At 29.0% G+C, this 27940-nt stretch overlaps 1 protein-coding gene, 1 long non-coding RNA gene and 2 pseudogenes across 3 annotated transcripts in view; 3 read left to right on the top strand and 1 right to left on the bottom strand.

Moving 5' to 3' along the window:
- Window positions 1–27940, top strand: part of LOC149876754 (uncharacterized) — a 250371-nt gene that overhangs the window by 197606 nt on the left and 24825 nt on the right. The window lies entirely within an intron of this gene.
- The window catches only part of LOC149876765 (uncharacterized), a 111255-nt pseudogene continuing 87338 nt past the window's right edge, over window positions 4024–27940 (bottom strand). The window contains exons 7-8 of the transcript XR_016448480.1: window positions 6043–6168; window positions 4024–5663 (exon numbers count right to left, since the gene is read on the bottom strand). The product of XR_016448480.1 is annotated as an uncharacterized LOC149876765 (transcript). The remainder of the gene's footprint in view (window positions 5664–6042; window positions 6169–27940) is intronic.
- LOC149876766 (uncharacterized) lies at window positions 21348–22420 on the top strand (annotated as a pseudogene).
- LOC149876767 (ATP-dependent DNA helicase PIF1-like) lies at window positions 23757–27854 on the top strand. Its single transcript, XM_090074970.1, has 3 exons — window positions 23757–23913; window positions 24737–24857; window positions 25257–27854. The coding sequence occupies exon 3, from the start codon at window positions 26391–26393 to the stop codon at window positions 26856–26858; it is 468 nt and encodes a 155-aa protein (XP_089931096.1). The 5' UTR covers window positions 23757–23913; window positions 24737–24857; window positions 25257–26390; the 3' UTR covers window positions 26859–27854.

Here is a 27940-nt window from a genome sequence, read left to right on the forward strand (position 1 = left end):
TTCGTTTGCTTAGGCAAACAAATAGCAAGAATTGTTTAGTTTTTCAGGTGTTTTTTTTTTAATTTTAATTACTTCTCTTCTCACTCCTTATACTTACAGGTTTATTTACTTTTGTTTTGTATTCATATTTGGTCTCTTTATTGTTTGCTATTACAATAAACATTTGTGTGCTATTTTAGGATCAAGGACATATATTGATGGAATGTTTTCAGCTGTTTGGCAACTTTTTACTGATCAACTTTAAAGATTAACTTTTTTTAAATTAGCTTGAAGTTTCCTTGAGTTACAATTTTGGTCAAATTAGATTAAAAATGTGCTCTAAACAGAGTGGTTAATTTTTTCTTTAACACTTTCAACATTTTTCACTGAATTATGTGATTAGTCTTTTTTTTTATTTATTTAATGTTTGACATGATACCAGAACTTTCATTATATTTTTAAAATACAAGAATGTATATATATTTAGCGGACCAGTGAGAAATTGCCAAACAGCTGATGAAGCATTGCATCAATACATAGAAGTTTTTCATGAATATGAAGCAAAAGGAAGGGCGGATTGCAAAAAAACCTGAAAGAGTAAGGAGTTTCCTGCTATTGGTTTGTTTAAGCCTCTGCTTAAGCAAACAAATTACCCATCCATCAAATATATACTAACGTTAATGTCAATTGAGAAGATAAATAATATCAAACTGGGACAAAAAACTTTTTTTTTCATGAATTGGTTTTGACAAGGCTATGTAGGTGTGTTTCCCAAGTCATAGTTACGCCTTTGCCACAGCAATCTTGGTTTCTAGTTTGGTAATGTAGAGACAGTTATTGAGAATATAACTACATCGAATTAGATTATACAGTCGTTTTATTGGCAATAAATGCTTATTAAAAGCCTTAACTAAAATTAGAAATGTTGTTGTTAAACAAATGATGATGATGATGATGATATTGATGATGATGATGATGATGATGATGATGATGATGATGATGATGATGATGATGATGATGATGATGATGATGATGATGATGATAATGATGATGAGGATGATGATGAGAATATTGATGATGAGAATATTGATGATGAGAATATTGATGATGATAATGATGATGCAAATGAGAATATTGATGATGATAGTGATGGGGCTGATTGTGCTATTATTAATGATTTATCAAGGCAGATGCACTTATGATTATTATCTAAATCATATTCTTTGATTGAATTAAACTTTTTTTTACATATACATGCAACAGTCACCATGATTAAAAGAGAATTTGTTTTAGTACTGGATATCAAATCTTCAGGTACAATAAGCTGTTTATATTTTGTACATAATGTTTCATTGCGTTGGTTAACCTTTATATTTTCTACAAGACAGAAAAAAAAAAAATAAGTGTTAACATTTTTTTGAGTTGCTGGTTGTTTTGGTATTTTACCACAAAAATTGCACTGGTAAAGCTGTAAATGAGGATTGATTTCTTTTTTTAGTTCTTCAATATCTATTTCCAAGTCATGTACTGTCACAATGCTTTTTTTAATGGTAGCAATCATGGAAGATGACCACATTTTTTTACCAATGCCAGGGTGACCAATAAGCGTTTTTATTTTTGTTTTAGTGATTTAGTAACATTTAAACTTTTACTGAGTTTTTCTACCTGCTGACAACAATAGCATTCATCACAATGAGTTTTCTAGTTTAAAATTGTTGTTGATTTCATTCTTTTAATCACATTCTTTATGGTATCATTACGTTTTGAAAAATTTTAGATGAGTGTACATTTTCTAAATCTGACAACATGACAAGGAATACATTTTTCAATGTTATTTTTTTGATTTATTCCAATAGGATACTATGTTTTCCCAACCAAATATCCACAGACCCTGTAAATAAGATTCAAATTTTTGTAATGGATTTTCATCTAAAAATAATAAAACTTTTTGGATAGTTCTTGTGAATAACCATCAAACTTAACCACATGCATTATGTAGTGTTTATAATCATGAAGTAAAATAAGCTAACAAATCAATAAAAAACTGCATATAAAGTAAAAGATTTTATTTAAAATTATTAGAAACATTTAGTCAAATTTTTTACATAAGGACAATTTTTATTTCACAAATGATATAAATAAAATTTTATCAATTTAGGACAATGGTTAGATGTAAATTTTGAACAAGAAAAAAAATTGAGTGCTAAGATTTTTTGTAAGTAAGAAAAAGTTAAAAGATTCATATAAGTAAAAGTAGAAAAACTTTTAAGTTTTATCGCTCAAAAAAAAATGAAAAATTTGTAAACAAATCAAAGAAAAAGTTTTTTTAGGTAGATCCTCTTCAATCATAAAATAATATTCCCCTTTCATTTTACTTACTTCTTAATAGAATTAAGTTACCGAGACACTAGTAACAGCCTAAAAGCTGGTTATCAACGTAGGCGATTTTAAAAAACATGATAAGTAATGAAAAGTTGGTCGCTAAGTAAAAATTCATTCTGTAACGAAGGTCCGTAGCCGTTTTGAAAGTTCTAAAATTTTCATAATCCAACTGCGCTTGCGCACAATAACCTGTCGCTTATTAACAGAGTTTGAACGACCGTGAAAAAACTATAGAACTTTTAATTTTTTATTTCACTTTTACATAAAAGATCATTTGAAATTTACTTAAAACTTCTCCCAAGGGTCTTATCTGAAATTTCTCGTTTCTAATTTTCCGGCTGTAAAAAAATTATTTTTAACTTTACACTCTTTCGAACAAATTTTCATTCATTTGCATTTAATAATTTCATTCATTAACTCAATACAAAGCCATTTTTTCATATGGGTCCAGTACATTTTTACTTTGTTACAACTTCTATCATCTTCAAACTTTTTTATCGTACATTAGATAAAGAACTTAAGATAAAAAGAAAACATAAAAATCTATTTTCATATTTCTTATACATGAACATTGATCGACGTTTTGAAAAACGATTAAAACCATTTATTACATAGTTGATAAAATAAGAACGGATATTATTTTTTTAATAATATCTTCAATTCAAACTTAAAGGAAAAAATTAAAAAAAAGAAATTAAATGAAAATGAAAAAGAAGTGCATAAAATATGAGCGGCGAAATTAAATACAAAATTTTAATAATATAATTCAGAAAAGAAAATTAAAAACGAAATATAAAGAAGATTGAAATAGAGGAATTTTTATATATTTTTTTATAAACGAATTTATGGAAAAAGTTTAAATAACACACTCATATAAAAACGTTCAAAAGAAATGTTGCTCAGAAAAAAAAGTTTACCAGAAATTTAAATTAGTTGTATAGCTTAGAAATTCAAATTAAAAGTATAAATTACCAGTTTAAATTAGAATTTACTAAATTATAATTTTAATCAAAACTTCAACTAAGAAATTTAAATTAGAAACTTAAAATGAAAGTATAAAAAACAAAGTTAAAAGTGAAATTTAAAGAAGCACTTGATAGAAGAAATCAAAAGAAATAAGTTAAAGCAGGTATTTAAAGAAGAAATGTAAATAAGAAAATTCAACTTGAAATTTCAAGTAAAGTTTTAACGAGAAAATTTAAATCAGAAATTTTAATTAGAAATTTAAATTAGAACTTTACTTTGGAAGTTTAATTTCGAAATTTAATTTAGAAATTTAGTTTAGAAAAATAATTTCGAAATTTAATTTGGTAATTTAAAATCTGAATTTATTACATCTAATATAAGTTACGAATTAATGTTTCTGGTTTATTTTTCCAGTTTAATTTCTAATACAACATTAAAATTTAGGTTACTAAAGCTTTAAATTTAAATTAGTAATGACACCATCGATTTTCCAGTACTCTCTGTTTCACATTACATTTCTATTCCTTTCGTATCTTTAAAACAACTTGCTATATTATTTTTTGTATCCAATGTTGATGGATGATTGATACCAAATATATCCTTTCTTATTTCATCAACTTTACAATAAATTTCTAAAGCTTCAGTATATTATCCAACATCACACAAACAGTTTGCAATACTATTTTTTGTACCCTACTTTGATGGATGATTAATACCTAAAATATCCGTTTGTATTTTATCAACTTTATTACAAATTTCTAAAGCTTTAAACCATTTTCCCATTCCACTCAAACAGTTTGCTATATTATTTTTTGAAAATCAATGCTGATGGATGATGGTTACCAAAAATTTCGGCTTGTATTTTATCAACTTGATAATAAGTTTCTAAAGCTTTGTTAATATTTCCCATACCGTACAAACAGCTTGCTATATTATTTTTTGTTGCCAATGTTGATGGATGTTTGATACCTAAAATGTCCGTTCTTGCTTTATCAACTTGATAATAAATTCCAAAAGCTTCACAATGTTTTCCAATTCGATATTAACAATTTGCTATAACATTTTTTGTATCACAAGTTGATGGATAATTAATACCTAAAAAATCCGATCTTAATTTATAAACATTAAAGTAAATTTTTAAAGCTTTATTATATTTTCCCATATCGCCTAAACAGTTTGCTGTAACATTTTTGGTATCCAATATTGATGAATGATTGATACATATAATATCTTTTCGTAGATTTTCAACTTGATAATAAATTTCTATAGCTTCATTATATTATCCCATTCGATATAAACAGTTTGCTATATTATTTTTGGTAGCAAATGTTGATGGATTATTAATAACTAAATTATCAGATCGTATTTTATCAACATAAGAATAATTTTCAAAAGCTGCATTTTATTTTCCCATTCGATATAAACAATTTGCTATACTACTTTTTGTATCCAACGTTGATGGATGACTGATACCTAAATTATCCGTTCGTAGTCTTTTAACTTGAGAATAAATTTCTGAAACTTAATTATATTTTCACATACGATATTAAAAGTTTGCAATATTATTTTTTGTAGCCAATGTTGATAGATGATTGATACCTAAATATTCCATTTGAATTTTATCAACTTCATAATAAATTTCTAAAGCCTCACTATGTTTTCCCATTCGATATAAACAGTTTGCTATACCCTTTCTTGTATCCAATAATGATGGATGATTGATACTTAAATTATCCGTTCTTATTTTATCAACTATATAAAAAATTTCTAAAGCTTCTTTATATTTTCCCATATCGCACAAACAGTTTGCTGTACTATTTCTTGTATCCAATGTTGATGGATGATTGATGCCTAAATTATCCGTTCGTAGTTTTTGAACTTGAGAATAAAATTCTAAAGCTTCAGTATATTTTCCCATTCGATATAAACAGTTTGCTATACTATTTTTTGTGGCCAATGTTGAAGGATGATTAATACCTAAAATATCCGTTCGTATTTTATCAACTTTATAATAAATTTCTAAAGCTTCATTATATTTTCCCATATCACACAAACAGTTTGCCAAACTATTTTTTGTATCCAATGTTGAAGGATGGTTGATACCTAAAAGATCCGTTTGTATATTATCAACTTTATAATAAATTTCTAAAGCTTCATTGCATTTTCCCATTCCACTCAAACAGTTTGCTATATTATTTTTTGTATTCAATGTTGATGGATGATTGATACCTAAATTTTCTGATTGTATTTTATCAACTTGACAATAAATTTCTAAAGCTTCATCAAATTTTCCCATTTCACACAAACAGATTGCTATATTAGTTTTTGTAGCCAATGTTGATGGATATTTGATACCTAAAGTGTCCATTCTTAGTTTATCAACTTCATAATAAATTTCTAAAGCCTCACTATGTTTTCCCATTCGATATAAACAGTTTGCTATACCCTTTCTTGTATCCAATAATGATGGATGATTGATACTTAAATTATCCGTTCTTATTTTATCAACTTTATAAAAAATTTCTAAAGCTTCTTTATATTTTCCCATATCGCACAAACAGTTAGCTGTGCTATTTTTGTATCCAATGTTGATGGATTATTGATATCTAAGATGTCCGTTGTTATCTTTTTTTAACTTGATAATAACTTTCTAAAGCTTATTTATATTTTCCCATATCGCACAAACAGTTTGCTATACAATGATTTCTATCCAATGTTGAAGGATGATTAATACCTAAAATATCCGTTTGTATTTTATCAACTTTATAATAAATTTCTAAAGCTTCAATATATTTTCCCATTCCATACAAACAGTTTGCTATACTATTTTTTGTATCCAATGTTGATGGATTATTGATACCTAAGATGTCCGTTGTTATCTTTTTTTAACTTGATAATAACTTTCTAAAGCTTCTTTATATTTTCCCACATCGCACAGTTTGCTATACTATTATTTCTATCCAATGTTGAAGGATGATTGGTACCTAAAATATTCGTTTGTATTTTATCATTTTTATAATAAATTTCTAAAGCTTCAATATATTTTCCCATTCCATACAAACAGTTTGCTATACTATTTTTTGTATCCAATGTTGATGGATTATTGGTACCTATGATTTCCGTTGTTATCTTTTTTTATCTTGATAATAACTTTCTAAAGCTTCTTTATATTTTCCCATATCGCACAAACAGTTTGCTATACTCTGATTTCTATCCAATTTTGAAGGATGATTGATACCTAAAATATCCGTTTGTACTTTATCAACTTTTTAATAAATTACTAAAGCTTCGTTATATTTTCCTATTCCTCTCAAACAATTTGCTATATTTTGTTTAATATTCAATGTTGATGGAAGATGGTTTCCTAATATTTCCGTTTGTATTTTATCAACTTGCTAATAAATTTCTTAAGCTTCATTATATTTTCACATTCCACTCAAACAATTTGCTATATTATTTTTTGTATTCAATGTTGATGGTTGATTGATACCTTAATTATCTGTTGTTATTTTATCAACTTAATAATGACATTCTAAAGCTTCATTATATTTTCCCATACCGCTTTAACTGATTTCTTTACTATGTTTTGTATGTATAGTTAATTCATTTTCAGCTCCATAAGGTTTTGTTTTGTACTTTTCAATGGCATGTTTATTTCTTATTGATTGAAAACTTTTTTTTGATAAGAAACTTTGTATACTTCCACTCTGTTGATGGAACGCTTCACACATTTCTTGTTTGTTAATACGAATAATCTGGATCAAATGGTTATAGAAGTTATTCCCATCGTCAACGTCGTCCTTTACCAACTCTTATTTTAGAAAATGGATGATGTTTACGTTGCATATTTGTGTAATTTCTTTGCGGTTTTGATAACATTTACACGCTAACTGGGTCATTTCGTGCATCTCTTACCTATCATTGTCATTTTCGATACGTTTAAGCAACGAATAACTTATTAGTAAACTTATTGCTTAATTTATCAAAAGCTGTTCTTTTATTTTCAGGTGTTTAACATTATAAAATACCTTGATGAAACATTTCTGTAATGTGTTGACTGTCGCAATACGATAAATGGTTTAAAATTTTTATTGATTTTTCATTCGATGCTTCTATTTTGTTTAATACTATGCTAATTGATGTTATAGTAAACTTTGATCCTACTTCAGTTTGGATACCTCCCTCGAGTATCTTTAAAAGGATATCATCAAATAAGATCTAAATATTCCTGCAGAGAAACGCTGTTTTTGTTTATAAAGAGAATGGCTTGATTAATGGCGAGTGGATGATATTGAAGCACTTTGGTTATTTCTTTTAGTTTTTCATCATCGTTTGTTAATATTTGTTTTATATTTCTTTTTGCGAAAAGTAACGCATCTTGAGGCGAGAAAGAGTTAATTTGTACTTGATTAACATCGGCAGACCATGATTTCCATTGCGATGTTACCAAAGTAAATTAATTTTTTTTTATTTGATACTTATTTTTCAAAATTCTCATCGTCGATGTTGTCGAAGACGTAATGCGTTTTTAGTCTTTCAAAATAGTGATGTATTTTTCTAGAAACTGCTTCAATATCGAACGGATCGCCTTGAGAATCTCTTATGCTTAACCCTAGTTGGTGACAGAGATTAGTCATAGAAACTTGTATTTTATCAAATGCTGCATCCACCAACACAATACTTTCAAAATGATTGTTATAAAGTGCTGCATACTTTCTACCGAGCTGAGTCTTTCCTATATCAGACATTCCAGTTAAAACCGTGATTTATTTTCCCGAATCGTTTGTTTGGCATACGTATTTATGAATTTGATTAAGTTAATCGTCACGTGAAAAGAAGGTTTTTGTCGGCGGTAGGATACCGAAAATCCAGTGTTGGGATATTAACTCTAAAATACAAAAATTTTTCAATTTTAACTACACAGTGACCTTTTTGAGGAATTTTCAGACGTTATTTTTTGAACTTCATTTCGCTGTTAACTTTTTTTAACCACCCACCCACACTTTAACCTCCCACCCTCCCCCTTTGGGAGGTTAAAATGTGCAGTTCAGAAGGGCTGTAAAAAAAAATTAAGACAGCGAGACTTGGAGTCTCTGTCACATTCAGCTTTTATTTCATATTTTTAAATAATCAATATTGTTAACTAAGTAATTAAATAAAACAATGTTACAAATAGACCTTTTTTGAACTAAATTCAAGTATGAGTTTAATCTGCAAATTTGCTTAATGATTTTGCTGGTAAAAATGGCCTGAAAGATTTGTGACAAAATAGCAAAATTAAAGAAATTTTTTCATAAATGTTCGTGTTATGTAAAAAAAATCATTTAATGGTCTTTATTGTTAACTTTTTTTGTATATTTTGTGTTTTTTTTTTTATCTCTATTAAATATTCAGGGGAAGCAGGAGAACTTCGGCATGCAACGGCGGTGTCGTACAAATTTATTTCCCCCATGAAATTATTTCCGAGCCGCCCGCTTATTGGCTTAAGAGGTCCTTCCGAAAAAAAACTGAAAAACACCCATATAAACTTAACAACAACACCCGTAAATTTTATTCCGATATTGATTTAAAGTGAGTATACTTTTACAGTAATTTTTAATAAATAAATAAATTGGCATATTCTGATATATTACTTTTACATTTATTCTTAAACAATGCCTGAAATTAATTCTAAAATTCTAGAGTTACGTCTTGAAGAGATTAGGCAATACGTAATCGAGGGTAGATAAGCAAACACTGTTTTGAACAGTGAAAAACGAGGACTAAGATTAGCTGCAAAGAATTTTACAGGAATAGGCAAGTTAGTACTCATAACTTAATATTTGAGAACTTTTTATTCAATTTAAAATATTCAGTTTTAAGTTAATGCTTTTTATATATGGTTGAATTATGTTTAATAAATGGTTAAACTTTCAGATGGACGTTTGTACCATAATAGAGATGAATCTCTACCACTTGTCTTATATAGTCAAGAAGAAAGAAGGAGGGTTCTTAAAGAATGCCATAATGATGCTGGTGGGATATATCAAGGAATAGTAAGAACATAAAATGAAATTGTAGCTTTATTCTATTGGATGTCAATTATATCTGATGTGGAAGTATGAGTTAAGTGTATGTTTATTACTTGCCTTTTACGTAGGTTACCTGTTTATTTTCCAATTATAATATCAAGAAAATAAACATGTAACCTACATTATTAATATACACTTTAAGTTGTATAAATTATATTTTTCTAATTAAATAATAGATAGTCTATATTATAGATCAAGACATGTAAACAATGTCAGTCATTTGAAAAAATAAAAACAATTGCACCACAACTACACCCAATTCAGGTTTCTGAAAGATGGGCAGTTTTAGGACTTGATCTAATTGGTCCATTTACAGAAACATTAAATGGCAATAAATATGTTTTAACAATAACAGATTTATTTACAAAATGGATTGTTGCTAGGGCATTGCCTGAAAAATCTGCTGTTGCTTTAGCTACTGCTTTGGTTAACACTTTTCATATGTATGGTCCACCAAAAAAAGGAAGCACTGATCAAGGAAGAGCATTTGTAAATGAGGTAAATGCTAAAAGGTTTTACAAAACTTTCATCTTCTTTGTGGTACTTAAATTTTTTTATTAATTATTTTTAATTTTTTTGTTAAGTAGCTTAACCATAAAATTTTTCAATTAATGGACATCAGCATACCATCCTTAAAGTAATGGTCAAGACGAACGTACAAATCAAACTTTTAAGCGTGCTTTAAGCAATTATACTAATAATGAGATAAATGACTGGGATAGGTTTGATAGTCTTTACAATTTTAACTCATTTTCTCTAAAATGTAAAATTTCATTTATTATTATTTTCCTTTTTGATGATTTATATTAGTTACACATCTACAATTGTTTATGGGCTGAACATACCATGCCAGAAATCTGCAAAGATGACTCCATTTTATCTAATGTATTAAACATCCTCCAGGTATTGAGGTGATAAATGTTCAGAATGAGACTGATGTTCCGTGGGCCCAGACGGCAAAGGTTCGGAAATAGGATCATAACTAATGATTAAGAAATCCTAGAAAACTCCTTGAGGCCTTTTTAGAAAGATATTTTTTTGCTGGTTATAGGAAAATTTAAATTTTTAATATTAAACTAAATTTGTGGCCAGGATTCAAATTACCATATTTGGTCATTTTTGATAAATTAGTATTTTTTTGATAAATACTCAAAGTTAAATTTTTTTTAGATGACAATTAAAAAAGTAATTTATTAGATATACTTAAAGAGAAGAAAATTCAAAAATTTAAAAAATACGGGAGTCTGGTTTCTACTGTTCTATTGATAAGAAGTTTAGTATTTAAAAACAAGTATTCTGTCGAATATAAAATAATTTTCATATAAAAAAAGTATAAGAAAAGAGTTCTAATGATTTGAACTTACAACATATATATTTGAAGATAAAATGTTAAAATATTAAAAAATATTAATAACTTTTTAATTAATCATAAATAAAGTTTTCAAACGTATCATCAAAGTATCTCTTTGGTTTTGAAAACATACAATCATGAGATCTGCTTTTATACTCATTTGAACCACAATCTTGGCACAACTTTGCAGGATGCGAATGGATAATTCGGTTTAAAACACAAGGATCCGATCTCTCTAAAATACAACTCATTACATCTATAAGTTGTTCTAAATTTGATGTCTTACGAGAGATAAGTTTTAAATAGTTTCTAATATCTTTGTTATTTGCTTTAAGACCTTCCTCCGATAAATTGCCAATGCCATAACCATCATTAAGAGTTATTAAAGCAGCTAAATGATGAAGGATTCCATGAAGAGTGTGGTTAATTTGTGCACATGGCATATTTGTAATAATGTCAAGTGTAGCACTATTGCATAACTCCTGAAATTTGTCTATTTTAATTATACGCTGACAAGAAACTATACGAAGTATTATACTGATTTTAGAATGTAGTAGTAACATGCTATCTTTGTACATAGGAGAGCATAGATCATTTATGCTAAAAATTAGGTCTTCTGAAAAAAATCTACGGCCTAATGACCCTGTTGGTTCACAAAGTGGTCCAGTTTTTTTAACCCAAAGTCTATAATCCATATGACACCGATAAAGTAGTTTTAAAAACCAAGTAGTGCTATTTATATATGAATCTGTTATACATATGCTTTTTTGACCAGATTTTTTTTGTGGTTTTTTAGAAAGTCCTTTTCGTGAGCACGGTTAGCCTTAACTAAATTTAGGTTTTCTAAATTGTGTCTTAATTAATTTCAACGTTTTCTGAAAGAGTATATTTTACTGATCACTATGTATATAGTCCACCAAATCAGAAAACTTCTATTGAGTAATTATGGCATTTTAAAGATTTTTTCGCGCCTTTTTTCGCGCCTTTTTTTGCGCCTTTTTTGTCTTTTACGACCATCTTTAACTCTTTCCCTACCATAAGCCGCTGACAGTGGATTTTGTTTTTAAATTATTTTGACCACAAGTCGCTGGTGTCGGCTTTCTGATGTGCTTCATTATTTTTCATGTTTTGAACAACAGTACAAATTTATGACTCATTTTACTGGTTTACTCAAAAAGTGCACTTAATTCTCTGCATCATTAATAAAAAGTAACAGCCATATTGTATAAATTATAGCAAGATATTTTATTACAAAGTTTGTGATTTTTTTAAACCGCTATCAAAATGAAGACTTCCAAAGTAACGTATAGTGCCAATGAAGCTTCTAAAATAATCCTAGATGGTTAAATCAAGATCATAGTGAATCAGAAAGTGAGTCTGAAAGTAGTTCTAGCTCAGAAGATTTAGAATATTCAATTATGGAAGAAACTGTCTTGTCCCCTTTGATTATCAAAGGCGAGACTTCATCCACAGAAGCTGCTCCTATAAATAAAAGAAAAAGAAAGTTTAAAGCTGGTATACCAGCTAATTGTGAAATAGTTTATTCATGGATACTTCTTGGAGAAGATTACAACGATAGTCCAATACATTCAATTAGATTTTGCCCTAATAATAAACCTGGAGTCAATGCAAATCTCAATGAAAACTCAACTATTTTACACTGTTTGAAAGAACTTTTTAGAGACAAAATTCAAGATGAATTAGTTGGGTTTGTTAATTCTTTTGCCTCTTACAAAATGCAGATAAATAGTCCGTGTTTAAGTTCAACTACATTTTCTTCTTGGACCCCAATTAATAAACTTGATCTTGTTAAGTTGATTAGTGTCATGGTTGCAATGGGATTAGATAAAAGACCCTTAATTAAAGACTATTGGTCCTTACTGATATATATCACAGTCCTTGGTATAACTCTATGTTTCCAAGAAATAGATTTGAAGCAATATACCATACAAGGCTTCATGTTGCTTAATCTCAAGAAAGCCATGCAAAAGAAAAAATTGAAACATTCATGAAAAGTCTTCTTGCAAGTTATCAAAAAGCATTTTATCCATATAAAGATGTTTCTGTTGATGAAATACTCATTAAATATAAAGGTAGATGGAAAACCAAGCAAATACCATATTAAAACATTTGGTTTGTGTGACAGTGCTACTGGGTATGCCTTTAACATCCTTACCTACTTTGGAAGTGATACATCTTATAACTCTGATACAAATGAAATGGGACAATGGGAAAAAATTTTTGAATACTTGCTTAAATCTCTTGGAAAGGGTCATCATACCTTTGCTGATAGATATTACACAACACACTCTTTGATCTCCTATCTAACATCAAAATCATTTCACTACACTGGCACCCTACAAACAAATCACAAGAAGTTTCCAGATAATTTTAAGTTCCGAAAAGGTTGTAGAATCTACAAACAAATTATTATTGCAGTGAATCTGGAATTCTACTTGTTCAGTGGCAAGATAAGAAAGCTAAAAAACCAGTAGCCGCTGTTTCTGCTAAGTTTGCAAAAAATTTTGTTGCTTTATCTTCTTGTCGCAATGGAGTCAAAGAAATACCAGAAATTCTTTACCAGTACAATCTATCAATGAATGGTTGTGATCGTTTAGACCAATCTGTTTCACATTACAGTAATCTAGATAGAAAGACAGTTAAGTGGTGGAAAAGAATTTTTAATTGGCTGATAGAAGTAGCTCAAACTAACTCTTACATATAAATTTTAACTCGTTCACATAATTCAAAAAGAATTACTCTAAAAAAATTTAAGGAGAATCTTATTGAAGAACTAGTTCATTCTTTTATTACCATGCTGCCTGATAATTCTACACTTTTAAAAAGAGTTCGACAAGTTTCAAATCCAGTCTTAGAAAGATTCAACAATACAAGACATTTGATTAAATATGTTGAAAGCGATAGAAATTGTGTAATCTGTAGTACTCCTGTCAATAGAAAGCGCACACATTTTATATGTTCTAGCTGCAGTAATGAACCTCATTTGTATTCTAAAGATTATTTTTTGATTTACCATTCCATATAGCTTTTTTTATCATTGGAAGTGCTTGAGAATTTTTTTAAGCACATTTTACAAACTAATTGATTTTTTCTTTTAAATTTTCTAAACTCATTTCTAAAAAAAACTTGTTTTAGCTTTTTTCTGTTCTCAAAAGAAAAGTAAAACAATTTTTTATTACTTATGATAGATTCCATTGCCTATGTAATTTGTTAGAAATGTCTTTTAAAATATTTTATTCTTAAAATATATTTAAAAAATTTTGTATTTGACTTGTATTATTTTTTCTTTCAATAAAAAACCAAGTTTTTGAACTCCTTGCATTTTCCAATATGAAATGCTGTGTGTTTAACTTTTACATATTTAAAAAGATCTTTTATTTAGGTTTCTTTATATATATATATAGTTTGTTATGGTTTCAAAGAGATTTATTACTTGAATTTCTATTAGTTTTGAATAATATTTTATCTTTATTTTTTTTTTTTTAAATTAGTGCGGTCACAGCGAAAAGTTTTTTTAAAAAAATCGCGGTAGTGAAAGAGTTAATCCGCCATTTTTTGTGCCACAAATTTAATTGCATAAGACAATCATTGAACAAGTTTTGTTTAAAAAAATGTTAAGAATTGGTAAATCACATCCTCAGACTATTTTAGATCATCAAAAGAATAGAAAAAAAGTCTTTTTTGTGGTCGCAAATGTCATATGAAAAAAAATAGTCAAAGCCATATAATTATAATATAAATCTAAATTTCAGAGCCGTTTTTTGTATTAAAACATTGCTGATGATTGATACCCTACTGGATTATGTCCAAGGTTATTATACTTAATGATTTTTAATCAAATAAATATATATAAAAAGTATATATGCCATAAACTTAAAACCATTCACATAACTGAAAAATTGGATACCTTGTTGAACTCAAAGAAACAAGATTTGATAAATAAACCAAATCTCATTTCGCTTGGTACTAGCATATCTTTATCTTTTTAAGGTGTAGGGTTATAGTTGAAAGAACAAATGTTGTTGATCTCAGGCAGAAAATTACTTTGACATTGACTGGTCAAAGATGACTATCCCGGCTAAAACACAAAATGCGTAAATTGTTATTTTATCTGTATATCTGTTGTAAAGAAATATAAAATTACAACTTTTTATATAAAATCAGGAAACTAAAAACTTTGCAGCTGTGAAGTATGCAAAATTACAAGAACGCAGGGAAAGATACACTGTTCTCCGAAACATTAGCAACCAAATAAAGTAAAATAAAATTTCTACTTTGATTACTTATAACAGCAACTTTGTTTTTTTTAATCACGCTTTAAATGAAAAAAATGGTTAATGTTACATATGAGAAAAAAGATTTTAACATAATAAGACTACTTGAAAAAAAGTAAACGTGAATTTTTGTAAGTATTGGTATTTTAACGCAAAAACGTGGTCCTCCAAAACATTAGCAACTTTTTGAAAACTACCCTAAAAAATGTAAATATCAATAGTTAATGGTATATCCTTTACTTTTTAGGATCAAGGAACATCTTCTCGGCATAGACTCTACGAGTTTATTAACTTTTTCTTGTGTAATCTCATTCCACGTGGTTTCAATCAGGGCTGTGGAGTCGGTAAGTTGCTGTTCCGACTCCGACTCCGACTCCTTGATTTTACCATGGACCGACTCCGACTCCGACTCCCGACTCCGACTCCTTCATAAGTAACCAATTTGTAACAACAAATAGTTGTTTGTTTTACTACAGTTATTTGTTTGTAACAACAAATAACTGTAGTAAAATGTTAACATTGGCTATTTCATCACTATGATACAAATAATCCAACCACTTAGTGCTTTAAACAATATTTATAAGAAAACAATTTCTGAACAAACAGCTTTTCTGAACTCTTGTTATGCAATAAACTCTTATGCAGTCGCTAATAACATTAGGAATTTGTCAAAATCATGTTTGAAATATTGTCAGTTGGACAATATTTCAAACATGAAAGAACTTGTTCTTCTTTAAGTTCATATTCTTTAAGAATCTTTTCTACTAAGACCTGGAGAAATTCGCTGGTGTGATTAGTTTTGGCGTCTTTTACTGCCAATGTCTTGGTAACTGCTTCATTTTTTTCAAAAAAGAATTAAACATTGATTGCAAAATAGTTCACTCTGTTAAGAAACACAAAGCGTCCCTTGAGACATTCATTAAGTTCTTCTTTTTGTTTAACAGCTTCTTCAATCACTAATTTTCTAATATTCTCTCTCTCCAGAGAAACAAAGTTAATTGAATACTTACAGTCTTTCTGTTTGTGGAGCAACTCTTTGGTGCTTGGTGGTGGCACGCCTAGCTTTCTACTAAGAATATGTAGCACAGTGCCAGACAATTTAAGTCGGGAGTTAGGGGATCATGAAGTTATATAGTTTAAGGGAAGGTAGAGGAGAGCGCAAGGGAGGTGATATATGATTCTTAGTGATAAGCAGCAAAATACCCTTATTGCTTATAACAGTTTTAAATGCCTAAAAATAACATGTCAAACTCCTTGTCCTCCAGTTGTTGCAAACTACAATTCCCATTGTGTCTGGATATCCTACAACTTTCAGACCATCCTGGGACTTATAGTTTTGTAACATCTATAAAATCCTTATGAAAATTATGAAACTTTGAAAGATTTTTTTTAAACCGGAGTCGGAGTCGGTACAATTTTTCCGACTCCGACTCCAGCCAAAATGAGCTCCGACTCCGACTCCACGACTCCGACTCCGACTCCACAGCCCTGGTTTCAAAAGCTTTATATAGCTCATCGGCGTTTTTTAAAGGGTCCTTTGTGTTTTAAGGAGAGTTCAACTTGGTACCATAAATTTTCAATTGGATTGAGATCAGGTGATTGAGCTGGCCATTTGATCACTTTAATTTGATTTGTTTTAAACCATTCTTTAACGAGTTTAGAGGTGTGTTTGGGGTCGTTGTCTCGTTGAAATGTCCATAAAAGAGGCATGCTATTATCAGTATAAGGAACCTTTTTTCCTTGAGAATATCACGATAAATATACTGATCCATAATGCCATTTATTCGGTAAATAGTTCCAACTCCACTAAAACCAGAAAAACAACCCCAAACCATTGCACTTTTTCCATCACCATGCTTAATTATTCCTCTTGTGTATTTAGGATCTAAGCGTTTACCTTTAGGTCAACGTACCTTTAAATTTCCATCAGGACCTTTCAAATTGCACTTTGTATCATTGCTCCAGAGTAGTCTATTCCATTCATTTATAGTCCAGTCTCTATGAGAATTTGCAAACTCAATTCTAGCTTTTCTATTCTTCTGAGAAATGAAAGGTTTTTTTGCTGCTTTAAAGCTCAAAAGTCCTGAAAGTTGTAACCGTCTACAAACTGTATTTTTAGACACGGAAAGTTTCAGTTTTTTAATAGTATTATTAGCGCTGTCAAAAGGATTTTTTTTAACATGACAAATAATTTTTCGATCGGTGAAACAGCATGTTTTGAGTGGTCTTCCGCCCATATGTTCTGTTTCTAAAGGATTACCTTTACTAAATTGTTTGATTATTTGACATACAATTGACTTGTTAATGGAGTAATTCGTTGCGATTTCCTTTTGTTTGTCTCCTTTCTTGTAATCTTTTACAATACGTTCTCGAAAAGCTAAATTACTTGTTTCCTGCCATTATAATCTAAAACAGCATATATTCGCGATCTTAAATTAATATTGTAATAATTACAACACTCCATATTCATCTCCAGACAAAAATTAACAATTAGTTATTTCTCATTGGTTAAGTACTAATAATTACAACTCTAGAATTCCCTTGGGCATTATTTCCACACTTGTCCTGCTGATTTTCCGTGAGTTTTTGTGAGTAATTATAAAAAGTTGCTAACGTTTTGGAGGACCACGTTTTTGCGTTAAAATACCAATAAAAACAAAAAAACAAGTTTATTCATTTTCAAGTAGTCATATTATGTACAAATCTTTTTTCTTATATGTAATATTAAGCATTTTTTGTATTCAAAGCGTAATTAAAAAAATAAAATTGCTGTAATTAGTATTCAAAGTAGAAAAAATGCATTTTTTTATTTAGTTGCTAATGTTTTGGAGGACAGTGTAGTTAATCTCAATAATATTTTTGAAAATTACGGCAAAGTTGAAAAAGATTACATTAAAACAAAACGGGTAACAGCTTGCAGATCTTTACATAAAGATGGTCTAAAAAAAGATTTAAAAATTCGCCAGTAAATGGTTCATTTCTTCTTCTGGTAGCTCCAGAAATCCAACAAAGATATTTAAACATTAAAATATTATTTGAAAAATTAAATCTTGAAAAAGTTGAGCACATTGTGGTATGCGACATAAAACTTTGTCAAATTCTGACAGGTATATCTCCAAATAGCAGTTCAATTCATCCCTGTTATGTATGTGAGTGGGATACAAGAGAAACTTGGACTAATGCTTCATACAGAACTTTTGAGAGCTGTCAAAACAATTATGCATAATTCAAAGAATCTGGTTAAAAACCTAACTGTGCACAACATTTTAAGAATTGTATAAACCCTGTATTAGTATATGGAAACCCCTCTGAATTTCTTGTAGATAGACTTGTTTTACCGGAGCTTCATCTAATGGATAACATGGAGCAGATTCGGTCGCAAATGAATATGAAGAAGGTTTACGGACAGTTGCAAATTATTAAGACTGGTCGGCATAGTGGAAAATTTAATGGAAATTCTTCTCGAAAAATTCTTCAAAAGTGGGAAGTCTTTGATGATAAACTGCCAATTAAACTAAAGTCTTTTAGCGAATGCTTAAGGTTGTTAAATTTAGTTGTTGAGTCTTTCAAACTAATATCGAAAATTTAAAAGCCTGCTATAAAAGTTGATGTTGGAACATGGTATTACTTTAACACCGAAATTTCATATCCTGTTCAATCATGTATCTGAATTCTGTAAAACAAAAAAATGGGCCTTGGAGTTTATTCGGAGCAATCAGGAGAAAGTGTTCACTACCTTTTCAAAACTGCCTCGTGGAACCGGTACAAGGTGTCCGCAAATAATTCTAATTATGGACATAATTTAGAAAGGGCATTAAGTTCTTATAATGGAAAGCATCTTGTTTCTCTTGGACATGTTGATCTAAATGTTGATATTTTTTAGTGATTCATTTCAAGAAGAAATAGTTTTTAATTTTATATTTGTAAATACTTTGACGATTTAAAACATTCCAACAAAGTGATTATCAACTCTTAAACTATATAACACAATACCATCTGTATTATTCATTTCCAATAAATTTTCTGTAAATTTTACAATAAAATTTTGAATGTAAACATGGCGGACCAAAAAATGGCATAAAATACTTGCAAAAAAAGGTGCAAAATAAAAGACGCAAAAAAAAGGCGCGAAAAAATCTTTTAAATGCCATAATTACTTAATAGGAGTTTTCTGATTTGGTGGACTATATACATAGTGATCAGGAAACTTTACTCTCTCAGAAAACTTTGAAATTAATTTGAATACAATTCAAGAAACCTAAATTTAGTTAAGGCTAACTTTGTGAGGCAAAAGCTACAATTTTAGTTGGAATGGTGCCATCCTTATTAACTAGCTCTTCGTACAGCACACAATTTTCTTCTGATGATCGATCAATTGGAAATCCTTCACTAACTCTCCTAATATCTGCCCATTTAGAAGTTTTTGTTTTGCAAAGTATACAATCTGCACCTCCTAGTCCACTGATGAGTCGTTTAAACTTTATATCCTTCATTGCATCTTGAATATAAATTTTGACATTGATATAATTTTTGCTAAATAGACAGCACATTCTTTCAGCATTTAACTCTTCGTGGGTGTTATCAGTAGTTGGGACAATAAGATCTAGCAAATCTTGATTAGTTTCTGTTTCTCTTATCAAAAACACAGGACGTAATGATCTCGATGCATTTGGTGAATAATTTTGCCACAGGGTCATATTTTTACTATTTTGATGGCATATTACTTTCAGAGGAATAAGACCATATTAAAACATATTTGATTAGCTTTCAATCATTTCTTTTGATTTCATCGATACTTGTTGCCCTTCTCCATCACAACCATCCTTAAAACGCATCTGATATTCATCGTCGTCTACTGGAATAAAAGAATCTTTAACTATATTCAAAACAGAATCAATTGTCATTTTTACAAGCTCTTTGTATTGAACAGAAACGTCTCTTACAGTCAAAACATAACTAATTGTAGGGCGCAGTTTTTTTTCTTCTTTCAAGCAATTCATTGGTTGTTGGAAAATATATGCCTTTTGAAACAAAAAGAAATCTTAATTTTCTCATTTGCTCTTTACTTAATGTAAGGGAATGCATTAGAGCAATGCATTCATTTATGCTAATGATATCTGTAGTTTCCATAAGGCCTGTGAAAATAGCATTTCCAACACGAGCAAAGCTTTTATTATTTTGTGTGTTAACTCTATGTAAGAGGTAACCCAATAACTGGTTAACATGCAACTCTGGGCACTCATTAGTGGTAAAGTTCTTTATATAATTGAGAAGGTCCTGTATCCTCTCATTTTTCATCTTATCACCCAGTTCTGTATAAGACTTTCTTTGTTTAGAAAAACACAGTTCTGTTATATAAGCATCTTCTGCTTCATAAATGATATCTTTTGATGCTTGTGAAAATGTTAATGCATATCCATTTTTCTTGCAATGTTTCTCTTTCAGGCGTTTATAACGTTTCTATGTTTTTTCACACACATTTTCAAACTCCAATAATTTAACTGATAGTTCAAAACCTTTATAAAGTATTTCTTTAGTGGCTGAATATGTTACTGAATTTGACTTAACAGTTTTGTCAGTTTTTGTTATATTTTTATTTTCTACCATTACATTTACTTTTTATTTTACTTTACTTCTGCTGAAACAAACACAAAATCATATTATTAACCAAATAAAAAATATAAAATTTTCATATATGTAACCGAAAATAAAATATTTTCATATTTAAAAAAAAAAATAATAATCACTGTTTAACTTTTTTAAACCATGAAAGTAAAAAAAAGTGCTAACTTGCCTCAGTTCCCCTTAAAATATTTGAAAAGAAGAATTGATAAATATTTTAAAAATGTATGACACTGTAGAAACAAGTTAGCACTTTGAAAAAAACCCAAGACTTAAACTGATTTTTTGTAAAAAACAACAAAATAAATATATAATATAATTACATAATTAAGTTTTAAAAGCTTTGAAGAAAAAAAAAAAAAAAAACACATTTTTGATTTATTTATTCAAAAATATATTCCATATCAAACTAAAAACAACTTTTGCACAAGTGGTTTATCAATTTTAATGTCGGTAAATTAATTTTAAATGGAGACTAACCGAATTTACTAAACTTTTATAGATAAACAAAAAAATTGGAAATTCATCAACTTCAAAAATGCATAACACCACATAGAAATAAGCTAGAAATTTTTTTTTTTATTTGTCCACAAATTTATCTGATTTTCTGAATAAATAATTTGTACAGACTTTCTCAAACAAATATTTTTTCTCTATTTCCACCTCTGGGCCCACTGTGTGATGATAGCTAACTTGTGGTTTTCTGATTTTGCAGTAGAAAAGCTAGTTAATGATTGTGAAGCTGTAGAGAAAAAAGTTTGAGAAAATGTAAAAGTTGCTCAAGAAAAGCAGTTGGAGCAACACATGAAAAAAAGTTTCAAAAAGAGGTGTATAGACGTTTACATTTATAGCTAATGATCAAGTGATAAAGCTAAATGCAAGAAGGCGTGGTCGCAAAGGTGAGTCTTTATCTAAGAAGTGGTTGGGACCATATTTTCTTACTACTTTAAATTTTAAAAGTCAATGTACTTTAAATAACTTTAAGGGTGAAACTTTAAATGCAAAAGTAAACATTTCTCAGCTTAAACCTTATTATCCATATCAAGACATAGAAACTAATATTCAACATCAAGAAGCAACTCATTTAGATTTGTCATTCAATTTGTCATGTCAGTAGTTGCCCAGAAACAAATGTAGTCCAAAAGACTAGATCTAGTCAAACAATATCATTACAAAATCAGTCAGATATTAAAAACATTGATAATATTCATACTTATTCACCTAAAAATAGCATTACAGTTACTGTATCTGTGTTTGAGAGTACTCTGAATCAAAACATGTGAACAAATATTGAAATTAATGCTGCTCAAGCAATGTTAAGAAATCAATTTTCTGCTATTCAATATATGCAAGAAACTTTACTAGGAACTAATGTTATGTTCAGCAAACAGTCACAAGAGATGCTACAAATTTTTCATGACGGATCCCTTTAATGGCTATTCATTAGCACACATGGCTGCAGTGATAGATTTATTAAAATTTATGACTCAATGAAGAAATAAATCCCAACTTTACTTGTACAAAATTAAATTGTTTAAATGATATTGTCTTCTAAAAATACTGCTATGTGTCTATACCAACCATGTCAGCAACAAATTGGAGGAATTGACTGTGGTTTGTTTGCAATTGCATTTGCAGTAGATGTTTGTATGGGACAAAATGTTGCATCCATTTTGTGCAATCAATCTGCGATACGCCAGTATTTGCACAATTGCTTTAAAGCAAAGTATTTTACATCATTTCCAAGATCATAAATGGAAAAAACAGTTCATAAATGTGAAAGTAGTTCGGCAATTTTTAATGTTTGTCAATGTGGATTGTCTGATTATATGTAGATTGTTGTGTAGATTGTCTAATTATAGATTATAAGTTCAGCATAGATTAAAAAGTTACGCAGTTTAATAGCTGTAAAAATTATTTTCATGTTTCTTGTCAATCAGTGGCAGAAGCTTGAGAAATTAGTGCAGGGAAATATTTGTTTTGTATTATTTAATAATTTACTTTTAACATAGCTTCAGATTATTTTAAATTTTCTACTAATTAGACATGATGCTGGTGTTTAGTAGTTTTAATAAATCAGTGTAACCTGAACGTATGGCACCTGCCATCCCTTAAAGGCTTGTCTGTGAATACTTTTTCAATATCATTTTTATATATCATATTTGCTTTATTTCAGGTATTATTGTGAGGATTTGTCAAAGCAAACATTAAGGGATCGACTCATATTAATGTTTTAATGGTAAAATGCATTATGCATCAGGAATTAAGTTATTTTGATTTATTTTTACACTAGGGCATACCAGATATATTTTATTTTGTTTATTATTGCAAGGTTTTATCAGAGAGTGCTGAAAGTTAGACTTTTGCTTCAGTGGATATTGATGCCTTCAGAAGACAAGATTAAACCTGTATGAAGAATCTACATTTTCTATCTATGATGTCAATGCTGTATGGTAAATACAAAAGGTGCGTCTTGTTTGGATTAGGCAGTCACAATCATCACAAAAAAGGCTTTTTTTATAGCCAAAATTCTGTTAAAAACATTATTAAGCATATGGGGAAAAATGAATTAATGAAAAATTTTAGTGAAAAATTCCAATTTACCTTTAATACTAAAACTTTTTCAGTTACCTGCTGGATTAGCATATTCGATAACAATGAGAGTCAAGAAATATGTATGATAGGGTGCATATCCTGTAACACGTATAAGAACAAGACAACTTTTTCGTTTTTCAAAGTTAATATATGAACTTTGATTTTTATTTATGGTAGGTGAACAAAGTAAATTACTTAATTAATATTTCATGAATCAGGCATCAGACCTAGAAGATCTTAACAAGACGCTCGTTTAATACTTTTTGATCTATTTTTTAAAGGCGGATAAAAAAGGCTTTGGCCGTGAAAAAGCAGTGGCCGTGAAAAAGAAATCCATACTGTCAGTTTTTTAGATTTTGTAATGTAAAATATGTTTTGTTACTTAAATATTTTTGGAAAAAAGCTCTTGTATTATAATCTTAATATAATTAGTACAGAAAAATTTAATGTTTTATGTTTAATGTCGTCGTTGCGTCATTAGTTACTAGGCTTTGAAAGAGCGCGTTCTTAAAATGCACGCGGCCATTGGAGAAAGATCCATGAAGCGAGTTAAAACTTTCTTTCTTTTGGAATTTAATTATTAGTTTAGATATATTACATAAAGAATCATATGAAGATAAATAATAATCGTTAAGATCATCTTATAATTGAAGTAAGTATATAAAATAGTTATATATACATTTTGGCGCTACTCGACTTTCTCCCCTCCCCCCCCCCCCCCCTAATTTTATGATTGATTCTGATAGAGAATTGTATGCTGATTCATAAAAATACAAAAACATAGACCTGAAAATTAATGGAAAAAGCTCTAATTCGAAGTCAAAGTTGTAAAAAGTCCCATTAAAAACCCTAATATTCGCCATTTTGAAAATAATAAGTTAATGATCTTTTAGCTGATAAAAGCAATACATTAATAGCATGGTTTTTACGTTGAAAAAGTCGTTAAAGTATGTTTATCTTGCGCAATTTTTTGTGGCAATGAAAATAGCCGTTTTTTGATTTAATAGAGAATAAACTATATTGCAAGTAATGTACTTTTGTAATAAATTTTAAAAAAGAATTCAAAAGTTTTTTTTCCTAAAAGAAGAACTTTTGAAACTCAGTTCATAGTTGTTCTATCACATATAAAATTTAGAAAATGTAACCTTCAAACCGTTTTTTTTGATAAAAAAAAAGTCGAGTAGCGCCTACATTTTTATTAGATAAAGTAGATAGGATTTAAATTTTAATTAGATAAAGTAGAAAGGATTTAAATTTTTATAATATAAAGAAGAAAGGATTTTAATTTTTTAAATCGTTTATATTTTGTTTGTTTTAGCTTTTCTTTTTGCAGTTTTGTTTTTATTATCTTATTTTTTAGAAGGAAAATAGGGGTATGGATGTTATTTAAAGTTATACTAATGCTATTTCCATAAAATGGTTATTACTGCATTGAAATTTCTGTGATGCTATTAACTATTTCTGTTCTTTTTTAGAAAATTTAGAAAAGTAAATTAAACTTTTGTGCCAACACTGACATGGCAAGTCACATGTCATTGTATGTAAAGGTTAAATTTTGTTATGAGGATTACAGTTCTTATGAAGAAAAAAAAGAAGGTAAAGAGTATTGTTTGTAAATATATATTTTGTATCTTTTTAAATTTTCTCGCATCATTTTTAAAATTTTTGTTTGCACAAGTTTATTGTTTGCATATATGCTTTTTTGATATGTATGTGTATGTGGTAATAAGTGCTTTATAGTTGTTTTATCAATGTGTTTTTATAATAATGTAAAGTGTTTTTTTACTGTTTGTGTATGTGTTAACATGTGTTATATAATTATTTTAAAAATGTGTTTAAATATGTATATAAGGAATATATTTAACCTTATATACATATTTAAACACATTTATTGTGTTTATAGTTGGTACATATGTTTATATTATGTTGTATCCGTGTTTTCAAAGTGCTGTGACTTGGTAAACATCTACCTGAAAATCAATTATTGTATTTTAGAAAAGGAGCAGAACAGATGGCTTTATATTGTGCAGCTCAACGTGATAAGCACCTAACGGCATGGTTTAAGTTAAATACTGAAAATGAAAGAGCACATTGCTATTCTTATGTAGACATTCCTTATCACTTTATATTTGATGATAAAAATTGTAAATGGAAGGTTAGACAAAGGGGTGGTAATAAGGTGATAGTAAGAATGGATAAAGTTAATCCAACTGGAGAATTGTTTTTTCTTAAACTGTTACTTTTGCAAGCAAAAGGAGCAACATCTTGGGAGGATGTGTGTACTGTTAATGGTATTGTCCTTGAAACGTTTCGTGAAGCATGTGTTTTGAAAGAATTGTTGTAAGATAACACTGAATGGCAGAATACTCTTTCTGAGGCAGTTTTAACAAGTACGCCAAAGCAAATTAGACAGTTGTTTTCAAATATTTTGACCTTTTGTGAATCTGACAATCTTTTACATCTCTGGAATACATGCAAAGCTTTTATGATGGAAGATTTCATTCACCGCTCAATCCCACTTCTAATAGCTGAACAAGCTACTCTTCATCAAAATGAAAAGATTATTAATCAAAGTGGTAAAATGCTGGCTAATTACAATCTGCCTGTTATTGATGAGTTTATTGGCTTAAATCTAGAAAATTTTAATAAAAATGTTCAACAACTGAAGTAGTAGAATTTTGTATAAACACAACCAGCTGAAATAGTAGAATTGTGTGTAAAATGTTCTTTGCATTGGCAATGGGTGCAGAAGTTTGCATTAACTAAAAATATATGAGTACAAGATGGGGAAGGTGAATTTTCCCAATGGCTACTAAAACTTGGGAATGGAACAATATCTGACGAAGAGGAGGATCCTTTTAAAGGATGCATTGAAAAACCAAATCAGTGGATTATTAGAGAAAATGAATCAGTTGTTGAAAAGATTTTTGGAGATGCTGATCGAAATGATTATTCTAAACGCATGATTTTAACACCAACTAATGTTGATTCATTATCAATGAAGAAGTGCTTGAATGTCTGCCGGGTGAGGTCAAAATTTATTTAAGTGCTTATTAAATTGATACTGATGACCTTAATGAAAGAAATAATTTTCCTGTTGAGTTTTTGAACAGCTTAACTCCTTCAGGTATGCTACCTCATTGTTTAAAATTGAAAATTGGTTGTGTAATTATGCTACTTAGAAATTTAGATCTCAAAGCTGGGTTATGTAATGGTACTCGAATGAAAGTTTGTGCTCTTCAAAATAATTATATTGATGCAGAGGTTTTGACAGGTGTTTCTGGTGGTAAATGGGCTTTTGTTCCTCGAATTCAGTTGGCTCCATCAGATTCTAATTTACCTTTTGTTCTGAAACGTCGTGAGTTTCCTGTCAAATTGGCTTATTCAATGACAATTAATAAAAGTCAAGGTCAAACATTTGATAGAGTTGGGGTATATCTCAAAAAACCATGTTTCTCTCATGGTCAGCTATATGTTGCATGTTCAAGAACTAGGGCATTTAATAGCTTGTTTTTCAAAATTGATAAACATCTCATTCAAGGTATGGTAGGTAAAAAGTGTTACACAAATAATGTTATATTTTTTTTATTACTTTAATATTTTTTTCATAGATTTTGATAAATATACCTGTCATTTAATATGTTTATATGTGTTATATGAAACCATATTTGTTTATAGCTGTATATATGTTTAAATTATGTTGTTTCCATGTTTTCAAAGTGGTGTGAGTTGGCATTATATTGAGCAAGATTGATAACCTTGCCAGCCAAGCGGTGTACTTATAGCAGAGGTGTGACTTGGCAGCATTTAGTGTCAGGCGGTTTTACTGCTTTAGAGCTAGGTTGTGTTGTCTAGCCTTTTTTAATTATTCTGGAAACACAATAATGTCTGTTAATGTTTAGCGTAATGTGTATGGGAGATTATGCAACCTTGATCTTTAAATCTAGGGTGTTATAATGTCCTAAATTTGAAATAATTGAATAACTAATATTGAATATAAAAACAAATATATTTTTATGTAGTTATATCTTTAGTAAAAAGATAAATGTATAGTTAACTTTAAATTGGTTTTCTACATTTGTCTTTCATATTTTAATTTGGTTTGTTATTTTTGCTGGATTTTAGGATCAAGGGTGTAAATATTCTATTGTTATGTGTTATTGTTGTGATGTTTTGTGTTGATAGACTGCTTGGCTTACCTTCACGTTGGTGTCTATTGTTATAAATGAATAATAGGTAGTTTCATTATTGGAACTTACTGCTTTTATTTATTTACTAAAAGCCAACATTATACTAAAAATGCAGGTTATATCCTAATTTGATTTTTTTTTTTTTAAATTTATTTTAGTATTGTTAATCCTTTGCACTTCGAAACAGATTTTGTAGTTACATTTTCGATAAATGTTTATATTAACTGCCATGTCAAAATAGGTTACTATAAATAGGTAAATCGATTTTCAGTTTTTATGTGGTTTTTTTTTTTCTTTAAGATTTACGATTGACGCATTTATACGATTTATAAAAAGAAAACCTGATTACCTTTTATTGTAAATTTTTGGTCAGTTAAAATTATATAAATATATGCAATTAGTTCAATTTTTTTTTTAATTTTCTCTATTTTATGCCTAATAATATTTGTTGTACGTAACTTAGGGGATCTTTTTAAACGGGGGTTGAAT

The sequence above is a fragment of the Hydra viridissima genome, unplaced genomic scaffold, assembly GCF_058129835.1.
Source record: "Hydra viridissima isolate aposymbiotic clone 2 unplaced genomic scaffold, HvirCarnegie_v1 scaffold_18, whole genome shotgun sequence".
NCBI lineage: Eukaryota > Metazoa > Cnidaria > Hydrozoa > Anthoathecata > Hydridae > Hydra > Hydra viridissima.

What these genes read in the sequence shown, in the direction of transcription:
- LOC149876767 (XM_090074970.1), top strand. Translation starts at nt 26,391, where the DNA reads ATGCTACCTCATTGTTTAAAATTGAAAATTGGTTGTGTAATTATGCTA.